This window comes from Osmia lignaria, chromosome 1 (genome assembly GCF_051020975.1).
Source record: "Osmia lignaria lignaria isolate PbOS001 chromosome 1, iyOsmLign1, whole genome shotgun sequence".
NCBI classification, from domain to species: Eukaryota; Metazoa; Arthropoda; class Insecta; order Hymenoptera; family Megachilidae; genus Osmia; species Osmia lignaria.
In genome coordinates this window covers 12078806-12104569 of record NC_135032.1, presented here as the reverse complement: position 1 = coordinate 12104569, position 25764 = coordinate 12078806, and the positions used below count along the sequence as shown (strand labels likewise).

The following is a 25764-nucleotide window of genomic DNA, read 5'->3' as shown; positions in this document are numbered from 1 at the left end:
TCTTGCATCCCTTACATCACTGCATTCTTCATATCCCTACTTTCTTTACATCCCTGCATTTCTCACATCCCTGCATTCCTCACATACCTGCATTCCTCACATCCCTGCATACCTCACATCCCTGCATTCCTCACATACCTGCATTCCTCACATCCCTGCATACCTCACATCCCTGCATTCCTCACATCCCTGCATTCCTCACATCCCAGTATTCCTCACATCCCTGCATTCCTCACATCCCTGCATTCCTCACATCCCTGTATTCCTCACATCCCTGCATTCCTTACATTCCTGCATCCCTTATATCCCTGCATCCCTTACATCCTTGCATCTCTTTTGTAAGCATCCCATTATAGCGCCTCCTGGCGATAAAAAAAGGAACTAAAGCTTGCCGAAATTTTGGCCCTCTAGCGGGAAAAATTTGAACTAAAATTTCGATGTCGAATCAGCGCCATCTGGTTTCAGAAAAAGGAACTAAAGCATGCCCAAATTTTGGCCCTCTAGCGGGAAAAATTTGAACTAAAATTTCGATGTCGAATCAGCGCCATCTGGTTTCAGAAAAAGGAACTAAAGCATGCCCAAATTTTGGCCCTCTAGCGGGAAAAATTTGAACTAAAATTTCGATGTCGAATCAGCGCCATCTGGTTTCAGAAAAAGGAACTAAAGCTTGCCCAAATTTTGGCCCTCTGGCGGGAAAAATTTGAACTAAAATTTCAATGTTGAATCAGCGCCATCTGGTTTTAGAAAAAGGAACTAAATCAAGCAAAGTTTTTGGCCCTCTGGCGGCAAAAATGTGAACTAAAATCTCGACGCAGAGTCAGCGCCCTCTGGTGGCAGAAAAGGGAACTAAATTTGAATTGGAAAAAACTTTACTTACCTTTACTTACCTTTACTTACCTTTACTTACCTTTACTTACCTTTGCTCGAACCAGCAAATATTATTATATTTATTATATTTATTGCAAGGGTTGCAGGGATGTAAAGGATGTAGGCATGGAAGGGATGTAGAGATGGAAGGGATGTAGGCATGGAAGGGATATAGAGATGGAAGGGATGTAGAGAAGGAAGGGATGTAGAGATGTAAAGGATGTAAATGATGTAGGGGCGGAAGGGATGGAAGGGATGTAGAGATGTAAAGGATGAAGAATTGTAAAGCATGCAAGGATATAAAAAATTCAGGATGTAAAGAATACGGAGATGTAAGGAAGGCAGTGATGTGAGGGATGCAGTTCCATAAGGATACTGGGAAACATGGGAAAATAAAAAGAATGAAGAAGTAAATATCTGCCTTGGTCTATAAAGAGAAGTAGGATAATAAATAGTTAGGAAGCGTGGTCTTGGTCTATAAGGAAGGATAAAATAATTAACAACTGAAAAGGGTCGGCTGTGGCCTATAAAGAGGGATAGAATTAAATAAATAACTGGAAAAAGTGAAATGAAAGGCGTCAATAAGGCGTAAATAAGTTATAAAATGATTTATTAATAACTGCAACAGTTGGAATTTGTACAATCCTTGTCAGTTTCATAATAGCTAAGTGTTCGATTTTAAGCAGCCTCTAAATATTTGAGTAATGTTCCATATTACATTGTTACAGATACAAATTATTATTTAGAAAAATACTTTGTAACATTGGTATATTTAATTTAAACATCTATGTATGTACATATAATAATAGACGCTCTCGCAAACATACAACATATATAACTTAGACTCAGTTCATTTTTTTCTGAGTTTATGTAACAGACATTTACTGCTGATGGAGTCTATTATTATTTAAATTTCTGTAGGGGTCTTCTACCACGATAGAATTGCAAATAAGATCATAAACGGTCCTATTAAATCTAAAGAAATATAATGCAAAGCACAGTGGAAATAAAAATGCTAGGATCATATTTTTTACCACCGATCGGCCAAACGCAAGTGGCAAGCCTAAATCTGTTCCTGGTGAAACAATTACAACATCAGGATCATCAGGTCGATCAACGGGTGTAACACTTCGGCACTGAACAACTCGTAATCCCATCATAGACTTTCCTGGTGTTGTACCACCGATACGGCCATTCACGCCATGCTGGAGCCAGAATGCCTGAAACATTTCTCCATCAATATAAGATGAACATCCATCTTATGTTTATCATTAATGCACTTACCTCGAAAATACACACGATCAAACGATGAATTATGTCTAATATTAATATTCCATATGTCATTTCTAAAGCCATTTTGTAATCAATACGAAAATTTGCTCTTACCAAATCTAGTTCATCTATATCTCTGGAATAAAAAAACAAAAACAGTAATAAATGCAGAAACTAAAAATATGTTAAAGATTGCTGATTTTACATACATGAAATCAAAAACATCAATTGCAATAAAAGTAATGCATAATTTTAACAGAAACAGCATTGTTGAATCTATAAGCTCTGCAGCAAATCTTTTCCATATTGGAGGTATACGATATTCAAAACCTAAAAAAATTATTTCTTTACATTTCAATAAATAAAATAACTGGTAAATCAGATGATAATGGTGAAAATGTATACTTCAAAATTATTGCATTTATAAAATCTGATTCAAGAATATGGACAAATCAGTTGAATACTGATATGATAATCTTATTAAATGCAATAGTTTTGTATCAGAAGCACGTATAGTACTAATTGAACCTCTCTTGGAATGTGATGAACACAGGAGTTATCGTTATGACCTTCTACCTTCAGCTCCAGGAGGTTGGAATGGAGGTCCTACAGTATCTTGGGCTCTTCTTTGCCTGAGTTGATCATTCTCCTGACTGTTTGTATCAATGATTAACCTATGCGGATTTGTCACATTTGGTATTTGTGATGGGAATGGTGGTACACCTATAATTATTCTATTTTATAGAATGATTTTGTAACACTAAGAAAATACAATGAACAATGTAAATTAAGTACGATGTATTAAGGAACATCTGTATTAATTGTCTGAAATAAAGAATATAATGAAACACAATTCTTACCAGATGTTGGGTTTATTATTTGACCAGACATTAAATAGTATGGAAACATTGCAGCTACGCTCTGCCAAGCATAAGCTTCATGTAACCATTTCTCTAGATTTTTAAAATATTCCGACCGTTCTTCTGCAGCTGTCATTTTTGACTGATTCTCATCCTCGTTGGATTTTTCAACTTTTGTATCATCGTTTTTATCATTCACCATATTGCTGTTTCTAAAAATCAAAAATTTAAAAGATTAATTTATTTAAGATTTAAAATAGCAACAATTTATATCCGAAATATAAATTAAATGAACATTATTATTTACAAATAATAAACGAAACAATCGTACAATTCACGTAATGATTTCTCTTCGTATAAAACAGTACTTAAACTTAAAATATTTTCCGCTTGCTTAAAACTGACGTGTACCTCGACAAACAGATACTCATTAATTTTCTATGATTTTCACCAAAAGTATTGAACAAAATCTATTGCAACAATTTTGTATTACTTTTCTCAAAGCTATAGAAAACATACTGAACAAAAATATGCCATTGGCTAATATTTATCCGATTAAATCACGGAGGATTAATAACAAATTACATTTGAATGATAGTTAAAAGATTCAAGTATAACTTTATACTTTATCGTTTATATAACAAAGTAGAATAAGTTTACAAATATATAAAATAGATAAAATGGTTCTATTTTGTTTGAAAATGCAGCTTTAGATAAACAATTCTTGGAAGATCCATAAACGCTTCGCCTAAAATTTGAAAGAAAGAGATACTCGTGAACGCAGTGAGATCTATCGACGCGTGAATTAAAAAATACAATAAATTAAAAGAAATACCAACACGTCGATCAAGGAGATTGACACAAAAGCGTAGAAGAAGCGTACGAAACCTAAACAAAAAAGTTACCGTGCATGTTAGGTTAGATTTTAACAGTAACAAAATAAAACCCTAGCTCATCTTCTATAACCAGGTGGCAGCGTGCGGTAGTTCACGCTGCGGCGCTAGTTTCTCAGGACATGACGTACTCGAGGCATTCGTGTAGTAATCACAGTCGGAGGACGTTTCTGACCACTCGTCTCTACGTACTTTTCGCGTTTTCGTAATAAATAGAAGCAAAGCTGTAGGTGTGGTGAAGCAGTGTGTCGTGCCGCGAATCCGTGTGCGATCGTAGGCGCTTAGAGTGACAGTTGGTCTAGTCTTGAAAAGGGTGTGGGCCACGACGCCAGAAGAAACATTAGGTAAGATCTTTATTGCTCCGATCGTGTAATAACATTTTCGTTAATTACATCCTGGACAGTTTGATCGAAAGATGATACTTTCGACAAGATAGACTACAGTTTCATTCGACTAGCAGCGATTTTTACGCGCGAAAATCCGACCGCAAGGTTCTTTCGGACGCGCGTCAATCCGATGGAATGTCGCGTTAGAATTCTGAGAATACCAATGGGTCCGTTGCGTTTAAAAATCGAATCTCCCTCTTTTGCCAACATCGTAAACAATTGCTCGGATATCGATACATCTGTCTGATTTTGCGATGAACACGCGTCTGTTCGATTTTCGATTAGATATCCACCGACGACGATTCTCGACGAGTTCAATTAGTGCGCGAAATCGGAAGCACGATTTTCTCTGTGATTCATGAACTTAGGTTAAGTTCATTTCTTTCATTCAAAACAATCTTTCTCTACTTTCTTTTATACACGTATATCACGTTACGAACACGCCTTTGCGACTGATCGAAACGGAGAACTCGATACGTGTCAAGTTAAACGATATACGAACAATATACATGATTGAATCGAGACGTACGATTATACGAACAGCGATTTCGCGGTCCACGTGTCGTCGAGATATACAGGGTGGTCCATATAATTGGGCCAAGCTGTACTTTTCAAATAATAAACGATAGGGAAAAAATGGCATTAGGAAAAATGAAATGGAGTCGAATGGAGCACCGCATGATTCATATATCGGCTCCGGAAGTAGAGACCTCCCAAGATTTCACTTGACTTACTTTTTCAAAATAGAATTTGGTACTTTGTTATACATCAATCGAAGCGTATTTTAATTCTCTATAAAAAAGTATTACGATACTTGGGTCGAAAATTGATTAGTTCAAAAGATATCTTAGGGAGAGACAGGTTTTCCGAATTTGAAAATTTTTTTTGGGAATTTTGCACTTCGCTTTATGTCATTTGCTGCGTATTTTAATTCTCTACAAAAATATATAAGGGTACTTGGGTCGAAAATTGCTTAGTTAAAAAGATATCCCAGGGAGAGACCGCTAATTTCTCCCGGTCTCTCCCTAAGATATCTTTTGAACTAAGCAATTTTCGACCCAAGTGTCTTTATATATTTTTGTAGAGAATTAAAATACGCAGCAAATGACATAAAGAAAAGTACAAAATTCCAAAAAAAATTTCGAACGAAATTGCACATCTTTGTTACTACCCTAATACTTATGGACGTCCGTGTATAAGGTGTACGTTCTTTAAAGAACAAATAAAAATTGTTTGTCAACGCTGATCCATCGGGTGGCACATGGATACGTGTGTGACGTAGCGTCAACGTTTCGAGGGAAAATTGCTCGAACGAGATTTAGCCAGCGTTGTTGAGGATCACTTAAATCCCCTTGCGAGTTGAAACGAACGCACGCATGGTCTACCATAGCGATTGATCCGCTTCTCGTACCCCGATATCTGTGAGAATCTCGACGACTAATGCGAGAGCGTGCTCCGACTGACCGATTCATCTCGCGTGAAAAAAGCACGAAAGAGAGAGATATGTAACGGTGGGCAAATAGTAATTAACAATAACCATTCGATACTCTCTGCCACGAATATTCAAGCAATTCAATCGGTATAGAATTTCGAATCGCGTTTGATATTATTCGACGCGAAACAGTATCAGTTAAAGAGGATAGAACTTATCTGTTAGAGATAAGAATTACAAAAGATATACTACAATGTTTTTTTTTTTCTCGCGATATTAATGAGATGCAAAAGACGTTTATGAATGAAACGAATGAATGGTTCCCGTCGAATCAATGAAGTTACGTTGGCCTCTGATTAGCTGTCGGATGGATAAATAGAAAGCCGTGAAGAGAAATAATGTAAAGATGAAAAAATGGTGCATTCATAGTGATTACTATGGTTTTTGTCACTAGTAGCCGGTGAAAGAGGAGGTTCGGTAGAATGCGTACGAATAAAAGCTAAGCTTTCCCCCAAATCGGGTAGAAGGTGAATGGCCGCGACCATACAGAGTCCCATTCACGCGTTGTACAAACGGTGCTCTACGTTTTTCGAACCGGTTGCACGAAATCTATGGGAAAATGGCCGAGCACCGTGGGAGCCTCCGCGTATCGCGTGGCTTTCCACAGACGACTGTTCTCTTTCTTGTTCCCTTAATTTGACGTGGTCGAACGCGGACGTCGCGGCGCACCGCGTCGCATACTAATCGAGACGAATTAAATGCATCCCTACACGCGAAACATTTCTACTTCCGTTGATTATCGATGCTAACCACGATTTCCAGTTCAGAAAACCCTATAGATTTCTTTTCATTTTCATCTTCATATTTTTCTTATCGAGAAAAATATTTCTCCCTTCGAGATTGTTGAGCAAGCAGGATAAGTGTTCTTCGTAGATGGTCGTAATTCATCCAACATTACCTTGGTATTAGTTTTCAGGTATCCGAGTAAACGAGTTCAGCCATGATATCTTTTAGGAGGGGGGAAAATTTTTCATCCTGGATACCGATATATCCTCCTCCCTACCTCTTATTACGGAACAACGATCATCCTTAATCCTGAACTGGAGATGTTCCTCTCATTTTTTTTACCTATCCTTTATCTGGTAGAACATCGATATACGTAAATCGAAATTTCCAAATGCTATCGTATTATCGTGGCACGGATGGAACTGAACGATTATTTGCAATCGTCGATTATTAATAACCGGTCGGAACGACGGAGTGACAGTAGCCGTTATAACCGGCCAATTCAATCACAAATTAATACTTCCATCGTTCTGCTCGATTTGCAGACAGACGCTTCTCGTTTCGATAATAAACTCTGCGCCCGTAATTCATTCGCCTCGCTTGTTGAGCAGTCGTGCAAATCGACGGTTCCATGCGAAAATCAAAATCACCCGGTGATTGCACATTTTATACGAGGAATAATAAACAGAGTGATTTTCGAATCAGGGAAATGAGATCCGTACGAACAGGTGGACATTTTACAAAATACATTCATATTTTCACCATAGGAAAAGTTCGGTTTCCGAACGGATCCGTCCTCGACTTTATCGATGACGAGATATCGCGATGGTACAATAGCATCGTGAATGCATTGTGTGCGTAATCGGCGATCCGTGGATCCTTGGAGATGCGTCGATCTCGAGATACTGTTCAGCTGACGCAAGGGACGGCGATCTGCATCGCGAAGCGTGTGATTCATTCGCTAATTGACAGGCATTTCAAGAATGTCGACCTCTCGGAACAAAAAGAAAATACTGCCATCCGACTCGGCGTAACGAAGAAGAGCCTCGTTAAAAAGTGAACGTTCATTAGCAACGAAAATTCATCTCCGACAATTGCTGATTAACTGAACCAAAAAGGAAGAAAAAAAAATTGAACTTATGAACCACACTACTAATTATTGATAATTGAAATGGTTTCGAGGAACGGTCATCGATTTTCGATTACGAAATCGCAGTGTTTATCGACGATGACGTCGATGGTGGCCTCTTGAACCACGAAATTTTCTGTTTAACTTTGTTTATCGTCGTTTACGCAATGTCTGACGTTGTTGTTACGATGAAAACGATGAACGCTCGACCACAACGGCGAACAAAGGAGTCGAAAAATGTTGGTAAAATGATTCATCGAGATCGAACGGACAGGTGACGAGGTAGTTTCGCGACTTAATCGAATCATGACGTCGAGCGTCATTATCTGCTGTATTTGCTCAATCGATATATCGTATTGCAAAGCTTCTGTTTCCGAAACAAATACCCAGAGAAACGATGACACACAAAGCGGGGACTTTGGATTTATATTTTAAAAAATCACGTGTACAAAGGAACAATAAATCCGAAAGTGGAAGAGGCGTCATTGATTTATCGGCAATCGTATTGTATCAAAGAATTTCTAAAGAACAAAAGGCAGATATTGGAGAACGTAGAAAAAAGTGTAACTTTCTGCTCGTGCAGGTGTAATATGCGGAGAAATATTTCCTTCGTGCGTTAAAATGCAAATTTCATCGTGTTGTTTTATTGATCGTAAACCAAAGGAAAATTCTGTTTTGCGAAACGGAAGCACTTTTACGAGATGATGGTAGTAGACATTTTTCATATTCAACGATGCTATTCCTGCTTATCGCAAGAAAAATAAGTTCTTGTTTATTCGAATACAAGAACAATTTCAGTTACAAAAATATTCCACTCGAATGATCGAATGATGTTTGAATTTCGAATTATTTGGATAAAGATCGAGGTGTAAGAAAACGATTCACGATGTTCCATCGACGATCGAGAAGCACCGAGAGTGTCGATGCCGAAATCGACTACTGAAAATGGAGTATCCGTGAAATTCCTTGGAGAAATGAGCCGAGCTGGCTTCCCTTTGTTGCTGGAAACTGGAAACGACGCGGCTGGAAGGTTTCTGTTAGCTCACCATCATCGGCAGAGGCAAAATTCCCTGCTCGTTTATTGCAACGCAGTGTCTGCAGTCTGCGAGTTTGCTTCTGACAGCAGTCATAGAACAAAGTAAATAGGAATTCGTGAAATAAACTGCGGGTTAAAAGTTTCGAATCGTTGAATGGTGAATAACAATGAATGGTTATTGATAAATATCTCCAACTTCCTTTGCATCGGAATTCGGAGATTCTTGGTTGATCGATTTAAAATTCTGACGAAGTTGAAAGAGAGTAAATCGAGATCCTGATGGATCGAATCGATGGAAAGCTCTGCCACCCTCGAGGGTGGTTGTAGTTTGTTTTTCGAGGATCCTTCGAAAGGGGATGATGTTCGAGCGGAACACGCGTGCGCGCTTAGTTTCACGGAACGTATCGCAAAACTGGGGCAGATAACGAGGCGGTGCTGTTATCGTGCCACAGCCTGAAGGCGCCTAGTTCCAGATAAAGCTCATTCATTGGTTCCCGTTACGTTTCACGGCATTCGCGGATCGTACGATTCGCCGATAGTATCGCGAATCGCGATTTATGAATTGCTTATTCAGCCTGGATTTACTATCGAAGGATCGATCGATCTTCCTGGGATTGCTTTTTCCCGATACCACCGCGATCAGGGTAAGGAAACAGCTTCCTTTTCTATCCGAGTTTATTCAACTCCGAACGGCGAACAGATTTTTCATTTTTATATAATATCGAGGAAAGTTTTCTTCCGCGGAAAGACGGTGACTTTTGTCGAGGAAAAGTGGAAACTTTAATCAAGCCTCGGTGCGTGTTGAAGGACAACGAAAGGAAAGTTTCTTTTTTTTTCCCCCCCGCACGTGAAGAATATTCTACGGATATTACGTTGTTCTTCGGTCGGTGTCGTAAAGTTTTAATGAAAAGTCCGAGGGTTGAGACACCCTTGAGCCGCGATTCGGTGGAAACGACGTCACCGCTTCTATATTCCCTGAATGATGCTGGAAAACGAGCTGTCCTCTTTTACGACTGTTACGCTTCGTTTCCCGCTTGAAATTCACGAAAAACCTAAGTTCCTGCAGTCAGTTTTAATGGTCGCCTCAAGTTGCCAGTGATTAAAGTAAATGTTTTGTCCTCTCTGAACAATCAACGCGTTAAGTAGAAAGAGAGAATTTCAACCAGAAATGTTAAACAATGGATCAAGATTCAATCAGATCAATTTATGATTATCACACAAGAGAAACCGGCACGAATGGGGCTTAAAGTAAGCGAAACTGTTTTTTCTATTCCCCTCAATCGTTGCACGGCTCGACAGAATAATTTCATCCTAATTAATTGCACCGCCTTTCACGTTCCCCTTCCGGTGCTGATGAACCTTCCGGTCAGATTGACGATCGTCTCTCGGTCTACTGACTCCTTGAATAAAGAGCAGACCGAGAGGCACGGAAACAGGTGGTGTTCCGTCAGAGGATGATGAACGATACGCAACCAACTGTGGCCCGAGAAGCAGCAGCGCGAAAATTCATCTCGAATCCACCAGAGACACGAGATATCCCACGGTTATCGGTTGTTTGATCCTTTCCGAGTTACGTGTATCAAGAAAAAAAAGCATCGATTTCATGGCTGCTTAATTTTGCGATCGAATTTTCATTTAGAAAGGAACAGAAATTAATTAATTAGCCTAGCAAGTGGAAAGCTTTAATAGAGAACCGAATGAAAACATAGAAAAATCCTTCGTAACCGGGTCAGTTTATTTGCAATGCAAAGCATACCGATTTGTTGATCGCCATAGAAACGACCCGTGATTTTAACACGCCTCAACTGAAACGCACGCGATTTCTTCGATCGTCGCATTATCCTTTTTGCATAAAACGTTTCCTCCCGCGAGATTGTCGTTAAGAAGGTTTATCGGCGATTGATCGATCGGTTCGATCGGCGAGGAACAAGATTCAAGTGGAAATAAGCACTAGATGCGAGTTTCTGTTCTATTTCAGCGTCGTCTAGACCTAGAATAGCTTAGACACCAAGTACTCTCAACGGAGACAAGCTGTCTCTCCTAGTCACCTCCTCGCTTGGAGGCTAGAATCTTGGCAAACTCTTGTTTCGAAGTTCAAGCAGCGTGATACAACACGCTACAACTCTATTAATATTTTTTTTTTCCAGTGAAAAACACTGAATTTTTCTTTTTTTTTTCCGCGAACAAGAAGATTCTTTTTCATTATTCTTGAAAACGATGCTACTTACATAACAAAGAAACTTGTTGAACAAATTTGAAAGTAACAAAGGAGGAAATGAATGAATATTTATTCCTGTTGAAATTGAAAATTGAAAATTGAAACTGAAATTTAATAACGGAGCTACGGAGGGCAACAAAGTGCCGTTCGAGTTCAAAGGGTTAATTATGAATGACAATGTGTCGGGTGGAAAAATAGGCGGTTGTTCAGAGGACAAGTATGCACCCTAAAGTATTCATCGTTGTCGAACGAACTGTTCCAATCCCTCCCTTTGGAAGGCCAACTTCTGAACACGTTAGCGAGTGAAAATTTTAATAGCGAACCGAAAATAACCCCGGCATAACGAGCCGGTATTCGAACCGCCGCGTGTTTAACGTTCAAATCTGCCGTTAAGATTCTTGGAAGTATTCCTGCTATGAATATAACAGGCGTACCGTTCATAATTCAAGTACCTTCGTGCGAAAGACGGTGATCTAACGTTTAAATCATTGCATCGTGACAATATCCAATAGTTTTCACAGAAATATTATAAAAAATTTACCATTTATCCGGATACACTCGCAAGTCAGTCATCGAATAGCCGCTAATTCAAGGCCGGTCAGTTCGCGAAGGCAGCGGTCCTTGATCGATTTTGCAACTTTCTCGTATCCGCGAAAGTGAATTTTTCGGTCATCGAGGGTCCGATGATTCACGATTCCCTCGTCGGACCTACAAAATTTAAATAATATTAGAGTTGATAAAAACAACGATTTAATTAAAGCGAGACGCGTCTGATTGTTTTCTTATCAAAGTCTGTTGCTTAATCAGACGAATGCTATCGATCAAAATGATCAACTTAATTATTGTCCGTAGTCCATTGATTATTATTGTTGTGTCTTTATTGTGTCATTAAATCATTGTGAAATAAGGAAACGAAATTGCAATGAAAACAATGAAATTGCGTATTCTTGTCTTCTTCCATTGCACTCGATGCAAGTTAAATTACACAGCATATTTTAGCTGGTTCTTACAGCAAAAGAATGCTCTTCCACGAATTCGAAGGTTTCGTTTAATTATATGCACAAACGATCTTTGTTCTCGCGATTAAATGCTTAATTACGTTCCAGCGAGCCCATGTGCGCACGCGAAAACTTGCATGCACTTTTTTGCACGCAATGTTGCATGCGATAGTTTCTTTATTAATTAGCGTGGAAAAGTAAAAACGAAGGAATAAATATATCTCTACTGTCATTGCTGTTATACACGTGTTCTTTTCGAAATTTTCACACCGAGGGAATATCAGACATCAGACGACAAACTCATCTTGTCTGGAAATGAATTTATCCAGCCGCGTTTTCAATCGACACGGGTCAAGGCAAACAACCGAGCTTATTAGTTATAAACGTGCCTTTTTATACGTTACTTGAACTTCAACTTGCTGTGAACTTTTCTATAAGTAGAGTGGGTGGTGAAATTATATCTGCAAATCACGTTTCAAACGAAGGATAAACGAAATTCTTCTACAAATTGAAGAATTTATCTTAGCGACCATTTCATCGAGATACTTTGTTGAACAAGCGAACCGTAATTACAATTTTCCTTCTGTTATTTAATTGTTTCGCCATACACCCACGCGATTTCTTCCCGTTCCTTTCCCTTTCGTTTTCTCTCATTCGGTTCGAACAATTGTTCGCGTCACGGTTTTGTTGCATGAAAATAGCTCGTTTAAACATTTACAGTGGGGAAGTTGATTAAAGTCCATGATGAAAATAACGAGATTTTTTGGAACGACGTTGGTCAACCCCACGGAGGGTTGGTAATTTAAATTTCGATTTTAGCCACTTTTTCAGATCGCTTTTCAACGTGTGAAAACTCGGAATATTGTTTGCTAATTGCTTTCGTGGGTTTTTAATTCACTTGGTTTGAAACGAAACTTTGGTAACTCTTTGATCGTTCGCTTCTTTGCTCGTCATTTTTGTTAGCTGTTTTTGCTCAGTAAAGTGGAAGAGCTCAGTGAAAATTAAAGGTCACGAGTTGAAAGTTTGACACTTGATAGACAGATCATCCATATAATGGAATATTTCGTTGCTGGATTAAAAAAGAATTTTACTTGTAACACCTTTAAAATAAGTGAAAACGAGCCTCCTTTTTGTATTTTGATAAACGGAATAAAAGGAAAATTTATAAAGGAAATGAATAATGGTCAGAACCATCGAGCAATTCCATCTGAAATCGCGTCGTTCCACGAACAGTGCGTGCAAGCTCGTGCATATTCCCGACAATAACTAATAAATTTTGCAATTTACTACAGTGGGACGTCTATTACCTCTGCACCCTCGTTCGGTGCACGTGCACAAAGTGTCGTCGTGTAATCGTCGTGTAAAACGTTAACCGTATCAAAGCACCGGAAAATAAACGTTCCTTTCCAAGGAAAATTGCAACCATTTTCCTATTACGGATAGTTCTTGATATAGGGATCAGGATTCTTAAAATCCAGCAATTTCATTTTCAAAACCGAAGGATTATTTTTAAACCCTGCCTCGAGTGCATTTTACGTGGAATTTGCAACTAAGAATAGATTGTCGTTTTTGTCGTCAACGAGTTTTCCGGGAAAATCGCGCTGGCCTTCGATATTTGTGCATTCACGAAAAAATGTCAAAGGAGAATGTTAAATGTTTACCAATTTGTATTATTATATAGAATTTTCCCGCGATCTTCTCGCCGCTAATCCGATTTCAGCTCGATTCCAGAGCAACTTTCATCTCCTGTGGCTTCTTACCTTCGCGTTCAGCGAAAACGTCGTTTCTCGCGGAATAATTTGCCGTTCCTAGTGACGCAACGGTGGAAAATTTCAGAAATCGATAAAACCTTGCGAACAAGAACGGGAGAGTGTCTGTTCCTGAGAGAATCGAGGCTGAGATTGAACCTGAGAGGTAATAATAATGGTAATACTGTTGTGACGAAACGTGACAAGCAGAGGCGACGTTTAAATCAAATCCAACATATTGGATAAGCAAAAGGAAGAAGAATGAGTTCCCAGAACAAACGAAAAGTGGATGAATACCGTGTTCGAGGTGAAAGAATTTTCATCGATTTTCTGATCTCGATTGAACACGCAATATTCAATCTCGAAACAGTGGTCTTTGGACCACTCACGTGTTGCAGAATGTGTTCGAATCAACGGTCGTTTAATCCTAGCCGGCTTTAAATCTATTGTACCATTGTGCCGTAATAGTCCTCTGGAGAATCGCTTGAAAGTACCATTGGAACTTGAAAGACATATACACGTTATGGTCGTCGAGAATGGTTTATCTCTTTGCAAGCTTTACGTACGTTCGTTTCTATATTTCTCCAAGATCCATTTAATCCCTGATAGGGTAAAAAACATCCTGTATCATATTTACAAAAAAGGTAATCGGGCGATGGAACTCACGGTGGAACTCTACTTACAAATTCTAAGAGCCGGTTTGAAAACTGCATCTTCGCAGGGGTGCATTATTCGTTGACCTAGTGCAAGAGGACAGGTATGCAGGCAATGCAGGTTTGCATCATTCGCGTGTCCCAGAATGTCTGCACGAGGAGCAGGTGTGTACCGATGGGTCGTTGCGCAAACGACCGATTGATAAATAGATTAATATGAATTTCCAATCCAAATACGAATTTTCAGTTCATTCAATCAGTGGACGTTATTTGCAATGAGAGTCGCGTTGCGATCTGCAACATACCCGGAACCTGCCCGCACGCTCGCATGCTTCAACGAGCAGAAATCATTCCGTAGATCGTATTAAGAATTACACACCAGCGTCGATTGAAATTGACATCCATTTGTCAAGGCCCGTCTAGTCGGTGCTCGACACTCGTCTGGATTGTACCTCTCGTTATCTAACGTTCTCTAATCAAATTTTCCAAAGATCCGTGATCGAAGAAGTAATAGGAACGATTCGATTTCTTCGAAGGATTCGAGTGATTGTTCGTATTCGATGGTAGAATCAAAAGGTGTTGACGGTGTTAAGCAATCGCGAATTCACGGAACGTGGAATCAACGAAGAACCTTTCTGATAATCGGATTATCCAACGGGCTTCAACGAGGTTTGCGTTTTTAAAACGCGATTACGTGGCCGCTTTCTTCCGATTAGATTATTTATCGCGCCGGCGAAGCGGATTCTTTGTGGTTTCAAGAGGGAAAGCATCGAATTCGAGCATGACGAAGGTGAAAACCAGTAGAAGAATATTTTAACAAACAGAAATCATTTCAAGCGCACCTCGAAATTTCAACCACGTATTCTACAATCTTGACTATTGTCTGCGAAAAGAATGAAACTCTCGATATGTCCGACAGAAGAAAACTTTGCGTCAAAGTGCACGGTCGGGGTGCTGGAAAATGTAAGCTGGAATATACCCTCGCCGAAACGAAGTGCTTTGGCAAAGCCTGGTGAGAAGGGAACGAAATAAATGTATCGAAATATATGGTTGACGACGTTTCCTCTCGACGCGTCGTCGTTCTCTTTGCCTGTTCTTTGACGCAGTCTCGATCAAAGGGCCGTTTTACGCGCGAATACGTGCGTCGAGAACGATGATGCATGTCCTTTTTGGCGGGCATTACGTTTTACGGTATGCATCGGTTGGCTTTGTTGATTCACAATGCGTACGTGGTGCGTGGCCGAGCGGAGAGGAATGCCAATGGTGTGGCAACGTCAGACGAAACGCGAAAAACGTGGCCATATTTCGCTGGAAAGTTTTGCCAGCCGAAACGCGTCTCCCCGCGTTTCAACTTTCCTTCTTCTCTCTACTTCCGTTTCATTTCGTCGCGTGAGCTGTGGATTAGTAACGAGAAAATTATTTTCATTATTTTCTGCAGTGGGACAGTTCGGAATCCGAGTGCTCAGAGGCTGAAGACTCAAATGAGTTAGGGGCCATAGTCAGCCCCGAGATTTGCGCGATGGACACTGTGGACAGTACCAGCAAACGTTCTGGAGGCCACAGCGGCCACAAGACAGTTTCAGCTACCCGAGTATTCAAGAAATCCAGCCTAAATGGAAAGATCACGGTATACCTTGGGAAAAGAGATTTCGTCGATCACATAACCCACGTTGACCCCATTGGTAAGTACCATTTTGGTATCTTCAACAATCACGTACCTAAGTGATCCTTGATATTCTGCTGTAATTACCACCATTAAATCACTTATAAAGTTTCCATCGTCGTTGCCATATTCGTTTCAAGATTAATCCTCAACTTCAGTACCCATAATGTTCCAAACTTTACTTTGATGTTTATGACGTTAACCATTATATCGTTTAGAGTTCTGTTTCGAGTGCAAATTGCGATACCCATTTGAAGATTAATTCTTAACATCAACGTAACGATCTAAAGTTCATTTTGACGTTCGTGAAACTAACCATTAGAAACTTTAAGTGTCGGGAGCTTCAGCGATCCTCAATCTTCCTGAGTAATTAACTTCATTAAGCCATTTGTAAAGTTTCTAACGTCCTGGGAGTTGATTTCAAACGTGAATTTCGATACCCCTTTTGGAGATTAATCCTTAAAATCCACTTTGATGTGTATGAAATTAACGATTACAGCTGTTCAACTAGTACCTATCAAACTTATCCCAAGTGATCGGGTATCTAATTATCTTTAATAGCCTAACAGCAAAGTTTCCGATAGCCTGAAAGCCAGCCTCTATTCAAAAGTTAATCCCCCTCCGATAGCAGTGTAACATTCCGAGGTTGTTAACAGGCTGGTACGATTGGAAAATTCGATTTACTTAACGATTCTAGTTAATCTGAAGCGTCAGGGCTACTTAAAGGCTCACCGATCGCCGTTCAATCGTTACAGACGGGGTCGTGCTGATTGACCCGAACTACGTGAAGGATCGCAAGGTCTTCGGGCACGTTCTAGCGGTTTTCAAGTACGGCAGAGAGGATCTCGACGTTCTTGGTCTAACGTTTCGCAAGGATCTTTACCTGGCTGCCGAGCAGATATATCCCGTGGTACCTGGTTCCCAGCATCGAGAACTGACGCGACTGCAGGAGAGGCTGATCAAGAAGCTAGGGAACAACGCTTATCCGTTCTACTTCGAGCTACCGCCTCATTGTCCTGCTTCGGTGACGCTGCAACCGGCGCCCGGTGACACGGGCAAACCATGCGGCGTCGACTACGAATTGAAAGCGTTCGTAGGCGAAACGCAGGACGACAAGCCTCACAAACGGTATAAAACTAACCTTGAACGAAAGGGTTTGCATTTTTGGATCAACTTTGATAACGATGAATCGTACGTTGCAGGGATTCCGTCAGGCTGGCGATACGAAAAATTATGTACGCCCCCTCGAAACAGGGCGAACAACCGTCCGTTGAAGTGAGCAAAGAGTTCGTGATGTCGCCGAACAAGCTGCACCTGGAGGCGTCCCTCGACAAGGAGCTCTACCATCACGGCGAGAACATCGCTGTGAACGTGCACATCGCGAACAATAGCAACCGGACTGTGAAAAAGATCAAAGTGTCCGTGAGGCAGTTCGCGGACATTTGTTTGTTCTCCACCGCACAGTACAAGTGTACGGTCGCCGAAGCAGAAAGCGAGTGAGTACCATTCAATGCACGCTATTCCGCCAGAATTTCCATGTGTCGGTTGCTATGAACGCGTGGTCGCAAATGGATTCTGAAGAATGTCACACGAATCGTACGAATACCAATAACATCGGTTTGGTAATCGATGAAAGTCGCGCGTACCTGGTCGAATTTCTAGAATATTTTAGGACGACGATTCGAAACAATTGATTATTATCAGGGAATCCATTTGTCGCCGATCGTTCATTGTACGAAACGCGTCACGAAATTCGATTTATCAAAGTGGACAAGATTTTTTTTCGCGTTGAATAACGGACAGCCACGCGTTTGGTCACGGTTTCCCCATTGATGTGGAAGACCTTCTTTGACCTAGAAATTGTTCGTTCCATCTTGCGAACTGACATCCCTAAATAACAGGCGGATACTTTATACGCCGTTGCGTTGCTTACGGAAAATTTACGAGTAACAGATTCTCCAACGTGACCAGACACGGGACTGCTCGAGATCTATCGACTGTAGCACAGGAAGGCATAAATTGCAACATGCTGTAATAAATTTCAATCTTACCCGGAGAAAATTTGCATCGAGCCGAATTAATCCGTATAAAGGATCATTTGCATTGGTTCACGCGCGTCCCTTGTTCGAATAAAAATCAGATAAATAAAATTAAATGAACACGCCGATGAAAAATCGACGAGCGTTCGAGTTTTCGTATTTTCATGAATTTTTCATGTCTCTTAAGTTTCTGATTAACATATCGACGGCCTGACGGCTCTACAGACTTTATGAATCTTTTTATGCTTGAGCCGACTTTACTGATATAATTGTATTTAAGTGACTCCATTAACGTAAGCTATAAATTTACAAATTACCATTCATAATTACTATACTATAAATGAATAATAAATGAACCCAGGAGACTTGTTTATTTTTTCTAAAGGGTTAAATATCGAATAGTTCTTGCGAGCCGAGTAGATGATAAAATTTAATTTCTAACAAATTTTTTGATCCTCCTTTAAAAATGAAAGTACGAATATCGAATGGTCTCGAACGCTCGCTCAAAAAAATACAATTACAACGTTGAAGAAAGGAGACGCACTACATGAGACTGTCCCGATTAGTATTAACGCTAGGTGTACAATGATATGAACGCGATACATGCCGAATGGAATTGTGACATGACGAAACGGAAAATAAGATGATTGCACTGGCAGTATAGGGGTAGCGCCAGGATTCACCCTGAGCAAGGTCTTTTCTCTAAGGCCAACGCTTGCCGACAACAAAGACAAGCGAGGTCTTGCTCTAGATGGTCAGCTTAAACACGAGGACACCAATCTAGCATCTAGCACAATGTGAGTGCTCAAACCATTGGTCGCGTGCTATTTTCTTTTTTCTCTTTGATTTTCTTTATATTTCGTTCGAGGATGAAGACTGGAAACGGAGCCAAACGATTTTATTGAAAATTTTCAAGAACGGTTAGAGCGCAATTCTGGAATATCCATGTTAGAATCGAACGATTTTTTAACCCTTTATTCCAGACAAACAATGAACCCTCTTACTATCGGATCTCGCTATTTTCCTCCGATTTCAAGATTATTCTATGAGAAACGAAGCCAGTCGATTTATCGAAGGCCCGTTTGCAGTCTTCGAGGTACGAGCGTGTTGTTGAAAACGAAGTACGATATTGTATGGGAACAACGTTCCAAAGTGGAATGCCAGTATTTTCCTTGATGGCCTTTTTTTGCTGGGGACTTTTATGGATATGGAATTTCATCGGTGGTGGTCACGTCCCACACAGGTCACGTCCATCTCTTTCTAACCCTCCCTCCACCCTTTCTTCACTTTATTTTCTGTTATATTCCACGGGTGGTTATTTTTTTTTTTTTTTTTCGTCTTTTCACAATTGATATATGCTGATCGATGAAACAACACCCCCTCGTTCATCCCTCTTTCTCTATTCCCCCCTCGTGTATAGCCTGTATCGCAGTGTGACGCACAAGCTAAAGTTTCATGTACATAATACATAAATCTATCCAAGTTTCAATGCAACTAGTCAAATTATGAATAAGAGAAAAGAAAAATAAAGACCTTATCAAATTTTCCCGTACAGTACCGAGCATGGTAGAATCAACTGTACAGTTACCCAAAAATTATTCGGGAATCTCGAGTACCTGATACAAGTGGATAACCGAAAATCATAGCTCGTGTCATTCAATTCGAAATTTTCGCGAGTATCTCTCTCGTTTCGCGGGTTCTTTGAAAAGGGATGATTTTATCAGGCGGATGCCACGCATCACCGGGAAGTCAGCTGAGCTATTTTCGCGATATTTCGAAGCACATTTAATTCGCGTACGTAGCCGGGGTTTCGTTTCATTTTATTTCGTTCTCTGGTTCGAGGGAAACCGTGCGCTGTGTATAGCGACGAACCATGGTTGTCGTTTATTTGAGAATAATATTTGCTCGATTCCACGATTGCTCTCGAGTGGCTCTCTTTGGTGAAAATAAACGACGAGCTTTTGGTTTATTCGAAGGAAATAAAATTCATATCGAGTGCTGTCTTTTTCACTCGAAAACAGGCGTCGAAGGAGTACCCATTTATAAATGGAAAATAAAATTAGAAAATTGATTAATTTCTAACAGGTTACGATTGTCGTTCTCGTTAGGTATATTCCTGACGTTTAATTTCGCAAAATTTGAAACGGGTTTACCAAACGACCTGTTCGCATGCCTCGAGCAGACGCCAGAGATCTGCTGTCGATCAAATTTCAGTTTCAAATGTAATTTCAAGTGGCAAGCGAAAACGAGACTTCGAAGCACATCGCGAGCAACGTAAGATTGTCTAATTTTATAAATAAAGTATTGTATCGTGACGGTTCTCGAGGCCGACGGTGTCCGGATGTATTAAGGTGGTTGGCCACGTTTACCCTCACACTTTTGCTACGTGTTTATCAGGGAAGGGTGCCCAGTGGGGCCAGGTTTCACGCTGAGCAAAGTGTTCTCTCTGACACCGCTTCTCGCCAACAACAAATATAAATGGGGTCTTGCCCTCGATGGCCAGATCAAAGACGAGGACACAAATCTGGCGTCCAGCACCCTGTAAGAATATCGCCGCTGCTTGTCTCATGGAATTCGATAATGGATGTGTTAAGCTCAAATTCGGAAAACGATCAGCGAATGAAAATAAATGACCAGAAATCGGTGGCTTCAATTTTTTTGCGACTAATGGTCGCATTGAGCTTAACAAATACATAGAAAACGGGGATATCTAAAGTTTGGGTGCTTTTTTCGTTAATATATTTTTATCTAAGCCAATCGACGTGTTAATTGAAATATCGAGACACTGAAATTGCACCCAAACTTTCGATGAGAAACCACGTACGTGCCTATGTTTCTCTTTCTCTTTCTATCCTCTCTCTATGTTTATACACGAGCATCAAACGGCTGATCACGCGTGCAATCACGACTTCTCTCTGTTTGCGAAGCTGCGTCTGTACGAAAATTGTGGTCACGTGCGTCATAGAACCTGTGGATTTGTGAAATAGGGTCTGTTTCGGTGTTATCGATCGATCGTCGGGCTGTCGAGGGTTGTTTCACTTGTCTACCCCCTTTAACGTCCGATCACTGTTGACGTTTCAATGTTTGCTCGAAGAATAATGTACTTACACATAGAGGAAGCAATATTTTATCGTCAAAGTTTGATTTGAACAATGCAAACTTTTCCTTTTATCTCTGGTACCTTTAAATCCGATGCGATCACCAAAGATTTCTTAAATTATTTTCAAAACGAAATAACTGAGTTTCAACTATCCCATTTTCTTTTTTAAGAAACATGCTTGTTCTCTACGTAAACCATGTTCGTCATTTATAAAGCAACGTCTCACGATTCGTTGCAGTCAGTTTCATTGATGTCAGAGAAGGCATTGATGGTGATTAACGTTTGTAAACGTTGGCAGAGCACGAGATTCCGTGAAACTGATAGCTGTTTTCATCTTTCGGAAACGTTCCGTTCAGAAACAGCTGACCATTCTTACGGATGACCAAAGTTCTCGGGCACACGCACGCTTCCGCGATATTGATCTTACGCAAGCCAAGATTTTCTCCTACGAAAGTAGCAATAGTACCGGCAAACGCGATTCTACGATTATTTTGAACCGGCTGTTTTGCCGGATCGAAAATAGCCATATACTGGCTGCCTTATCGTCGGCTCTTCCGTTTGCACAAGTTATATTCAGAGCGCGCGTTTTCTTTCGTTTTCCCCGTACGAATTCTACCGTGAAATTATAAGCGAGAAGTCGTGAAAACACCAACGATGCTCTGTACTTTCGACGATTATCACCTCGACGAATATGGCTGGACTGACGATGGTAGCGGACTGGCACGTTTTCTTTTTTAAGTATTATTCACGAAACGAAACTTAGGTAACCACGTTAGCTGCTTCGTAGAACATTAGTGCGATATTTCTTGTACACTGCGGCGGGCAGAATGTTTTAGAAATTCGAATAGTTCTCGCGGATCACGCGATGCGTTTAGAGAAATCAAATCTGCGTCGTCGACACCGCTGCGAATCCCGAACACCCGTTTATACGCGAGGACACCTGGCGAAAAAGAAGCGAGAATGTGCGATTGGAAAGCAGAGGATTGTCAAATATTTCCATCGTAATTTCTTTGAATCGAGTATAGGGTATCCCGCAAGCAGACAAAATTTTCTCTAAGGTAATTGAAAAAAATCAACAATCATTTCCCTGATCCAACGTTCACGAGAATTGTCGATACTTTCATCCAAGTTCTCTTCTATCGAATAATTTCAAGAAGACAATAAATTTGATCCGTTTATTTGACACTCCCCTATTACCTGCATTCCTCGCTTTTAACTCGTACGGATTCCAAGCGTGTTGTAAAGCAACGATGCTTAAACAAAATCGATACCTTACTTCCTTTGCTTCTTGAATGGCTAACGCTTTGCACTTGTTGCTTCTGAATTGCACGTTACGAACCTACTTCATCATTTTTTTCTTTTCCTATTTCGAGAACATTATAATTCTACCACTGCCTGTTTGTCCGCGTATGACAAGCTTTTGGTGTTTGTTGAATGTCTATCGCTCGTGCTAAAAAGACTTCCCGGTGAAAATACCGTCTAAGTGTATATTTGTATGCGTGCGTGGGTGTTGTTCTAACGGTGCATGCACGGCTTGGTAATTAGAAGGTAAGAAGAGAACCGGAAATCGATGGTGATTATGTTGTTTCGCAGCGTGGCGGATCCCTCGCAACGTGAGAACCTGGGAATTATCGTTCAGTACAAGGTGAAAGTGAAACTTTGCCTCGGTGCACTTGGAGGGTAAGTTTGCATCGTTTGCAGTCACGTTGGAGGAATATTATTGAAATTTAACCCTTTCCCTATGAGCCACGCGTATCGAAGAAACGAAGATGAATTTTAAATGAAATTTCACATCAAACAGCACCGATTAACTAATCAAGGGTTAATTAGATTTTATATTTCTCCGAACTGATGGTGGCAGAGTTGATGAAAGGGTACGAAGAGACGAGTTTAAAAATTGAATTTCCTGCTGACACAGAGAATTGGTCGCGGAGCTGCCATTCATCCTGATGCACCCGAAACCGGAAGAAGAGGAACCGGCGCCACCCACCGCGCGGCCCAGTCCGACGCAGAAAGCGGACAGCGGTGAAATACCGCTCGACACGAACCTCATTCAGTTGGACACGTACGTGGTCAATATTTAAGTACACGCCGGTTTCGTGCTATTTCCGTCGGGCGAGAATAGTCGGATCCGTTTCGACGAAATTCGCGTGCGTCAATGTTTCTTATTTCATATTTATTCAGCTACTGTGCGGATAGAAAGATAATCGTGTTTAATTATTCCGTGATTCGCGGCGTCAAGACCAACCTGTTATCGTTTCAGGGAGGCTGACGGCGACGACGACATAATCTTCGAGGACTTTGCCCGTCTAAGGCTGAAGGGTGAAACGGATGCCTGACCACGTTGTTCGCACACCGTCGACCTGTACGACACAGCGAAACGTCCGATATACGAGAATGTCGTCGCGACACCGACGAAAAATGCGAGCCAGTTGATTCTGTAATCAGGTTCGACGGACCTTTTTGTAAGAATAAAAGAAGAAAAGAAAAAAATAAATAAATAAAAGAAAACGCGAACCACCGAGCGAAGCGTTGAGAAACGAACGACTCGAGCCACATGAGATTCCACGAGTTTTCGCGTTGTTCTTCGACGACTCCGATCATCGAAACGATGTTTCCATTCCTCTCGAGATGTATTTACTGTCCGATATGAAGAAAAATGGACACGGAATGGTACTAACTTGCTGCACAGAGAATCAAAGATGCACACTAAGAAGATCACAGGAGGACAGACGAACGAGTCGTCGAGAAAGGATTGTGAATTACGTTTATGGGAATGATTGAAGAAGTTTTCACGACGAGACATCAATGGATGAAAGAAACCCAATCTTTAGCCAATGTATTTATCGATATATCGACGAGAAAGGGATGCGATTTTTTTTTTTTCTTTGTTTTTTTTTTACTGGAGACGATAAGTCTCTTCATCAAGACTATAAAACTGAACAGATTTCTTTTCTGTAAACTTAGTCACATGGCCAGTATGTAATGCAGTCAGTGTGTTACACGTTGATTCGCGCAAAATTTATAGGTGTAACGTTTGCGTCTGTTCTTATGGCACACCTTTGTTAATTCAATACATTTTTTTTTACAACTGAAATTAAAATGAAAAGATGTCAAAAGATTTCTCGAATGTGAAATTAAAGCACTTTGTACGGAGAACTATTGGTGTGCTACGAGATTAAGAATGTTTGTTTTCGGTGTAATCGAACAAGATAAATTGAGATTTTCTTAATGAAAGCATCGCAACAAATTCAACGAATCCTATTTAACCCTTGTGTTAATAACGAAAATGTTCATGGTTGTTATAACCAGGTATTTGGAACGATATTAAAATTTTGCGATAGGAACACGATGAATTCTTGAATGTCAATGTGAGAATGAGTAGCTGGGTACCCAGTTATTGACACAAGAGTCGAATCTTACAAATATATAGGTAATAATATAAATATGTATACACGTACGAGGAAAGTTTTAACCCTTTCGCTATAACAGCGATTGTATATTAAGCGATGGAGTCTGCGATATCAATAAAATTTAATTTGCCATAGGAAATATTTTTTTCAATTGTTCTTTGGAAAATTTCTGAAAGTAGCGAAAGGGTTAACGATCAAATTAAACGACAGTTTGAAACAAGCATTAGAAGAATTTCAACGTTTTAGCTTTTACACGTTTTATATTGAGATCGAGAAGGTATTTGGATTTTTTGCGAATCGAACGAAAAACCACCTAATCGTACGATTTTCTATTCCTTTTTTTACGCGACACGTTTTTTACCGAACGAAATATCACACGTATAGTGCCATCCTGATCACGCCCGTCGAAGATTCTTGTTACATTATTCGTTTTTTAAAAATGGAAGAAAAGATTCACGCGAACGAAGATCGATTCAATTTTATTATCGTTCATCAGACGTATCGAAGACTGTTTTATGCGAAATCGTACCAGCTGTTCCTACAAGGCATCGATTTCGAGATAACGAGTCTCTCGTTGGATCCTTTGGCGAATTTCAACGCTCATCGTTGATTCTCTTAGAATGAGAGGAATTCAAGAACGAACTGGAAGAATTCCAAACGCGATCGAGAAAATGGGGATCATTCCAGGTGCACGTGATTAATCTCAACTCCTTCAGGAGGGAATATGACGAGTATTCTCTAAGTGGCGGAATGAAACGAGTGCAGCGTCTTTGAATCCATGAAAGTTTACACCGTCATTTTAATCAAACCTCAAGCTTCGATATATCACAAGTGCTGTTTCCGTCAGGAAAATTTCCAGATCAAGAAACGTTGGATTCGAGATCGCTGTTCTTTCGTATCTGCGACTTAGGAGACAACATCGTTGCGTGTATGCGTGCGTGTGTGTGTTAAGTTAGCACGATTGGAACATTAAGGCGTCCGCTGTCAATTAATCTAATTTACTTCGTTCGACGTCGATGGTGTTCACGAAGGCGCCGCGAGGACAGCGAGCGCGTTAATTTTAATTCAACCTCTCCGTGTCGGGGAGAGTGTAATTTGCGTGTAAAATAAATGAAGAAAAAAAAAAAAAAAAGAATAAATAAATAAATAAATAAAGTTAGCGTTCAAATTCGATGTCTCAAGTCGGTGATTCAAAACTGAAGAAACCAAGCCTGCTATTTCGACGAATAGTTAATTAACATCGTTCGATCTTCCACGAATAAAGTAGAAAA

At 40.3% G+C, this 25764-nt stretch overlaps 2 protein-coding genes across 13 annotated transcripts; one reads left to right on the top strand and one right to left on the bottom strand.

Annotated features, from left to right (window-relative positions):
• Nucleotides 1-1476: 1476 nt before the first annotated feature.
• On the bottom strand, nt 1477-11554 carry LOC117606091 (protein FAM8A1). 8 transcript variants are annotated; one of them, XM_076689407.1, is made up of 6 exons: nt 11421-11554; nt 3000-3211; nt 2716-2862; nt 2349-2469; nt 2152-2275; nt 1477-2087 (listed from the first exon to the last, which is right to left on the bottom strand). In XM_076689407.1, exons 2-6 carry the CDS (start codon nt 3199-3201, stop codon nt 1749-1751), a joined length of 933 nt encoding a protein of 310 aa, XP_076545522.1. In that variant the 5' UTR covers nt 3202-3211; nt 11421-11554; the 3' UTR covers nt 1477-1748. The 8 variants fall into 8 exon arrangements, with proteins under 8 accessions (XP_076545522.1, XP_034184008.1, XP_076545542.1 ...); XM_034328117.2 differs by lacking the exon at nt 11421-11554 and adding an exon at nt 3585-3809; XM_076689427.1 differs by lacking the exon at nt 11421-11554 and adding an exon at nt 3625-3643.
• krz (beta-arrestin protein kurtz) lies at nt 4032-25648 on the top strand. 5 transcript variants are annotated; one of them, XM_034328104.2, is made up of 8 exons: nt 4032-4236; nt 15717-15960; nt 16697-17069; nt 17144-17437; nt 20378-20521; nt 22674-22760; nt 22999-23145; nt 23344-25648. In XM_034328104.2, exons 2-8 carry the CDS (start codon nt 15798-15800, stop codon nt 23417-23419), a joined length of 1284 nt encoding a protein of 427 aa, XP_034183995.1. In that variant the 5' UTR covers nt 4032-4236; nt 15717-15797; the 3' UTR covers nt 23420-25648. The 5 variants fall into 5 exon arrangements, with proteins under 5 accessions (XP_034183995.1, XP_034183990.1, XP_034183993.1 ...); XM_034328099.2 differs by lacking the exon at nt 4032-4236 and adding an exon at nt 8810-9305; XM_034328100.2 differs by lacking the exons at nt 4032-4236; nt 20378-20521 and adding exons at nt 8821-9305; nt 18640-18777.
• Nucleotides 25649-25764: the final 116 nt, after the last annotated feature.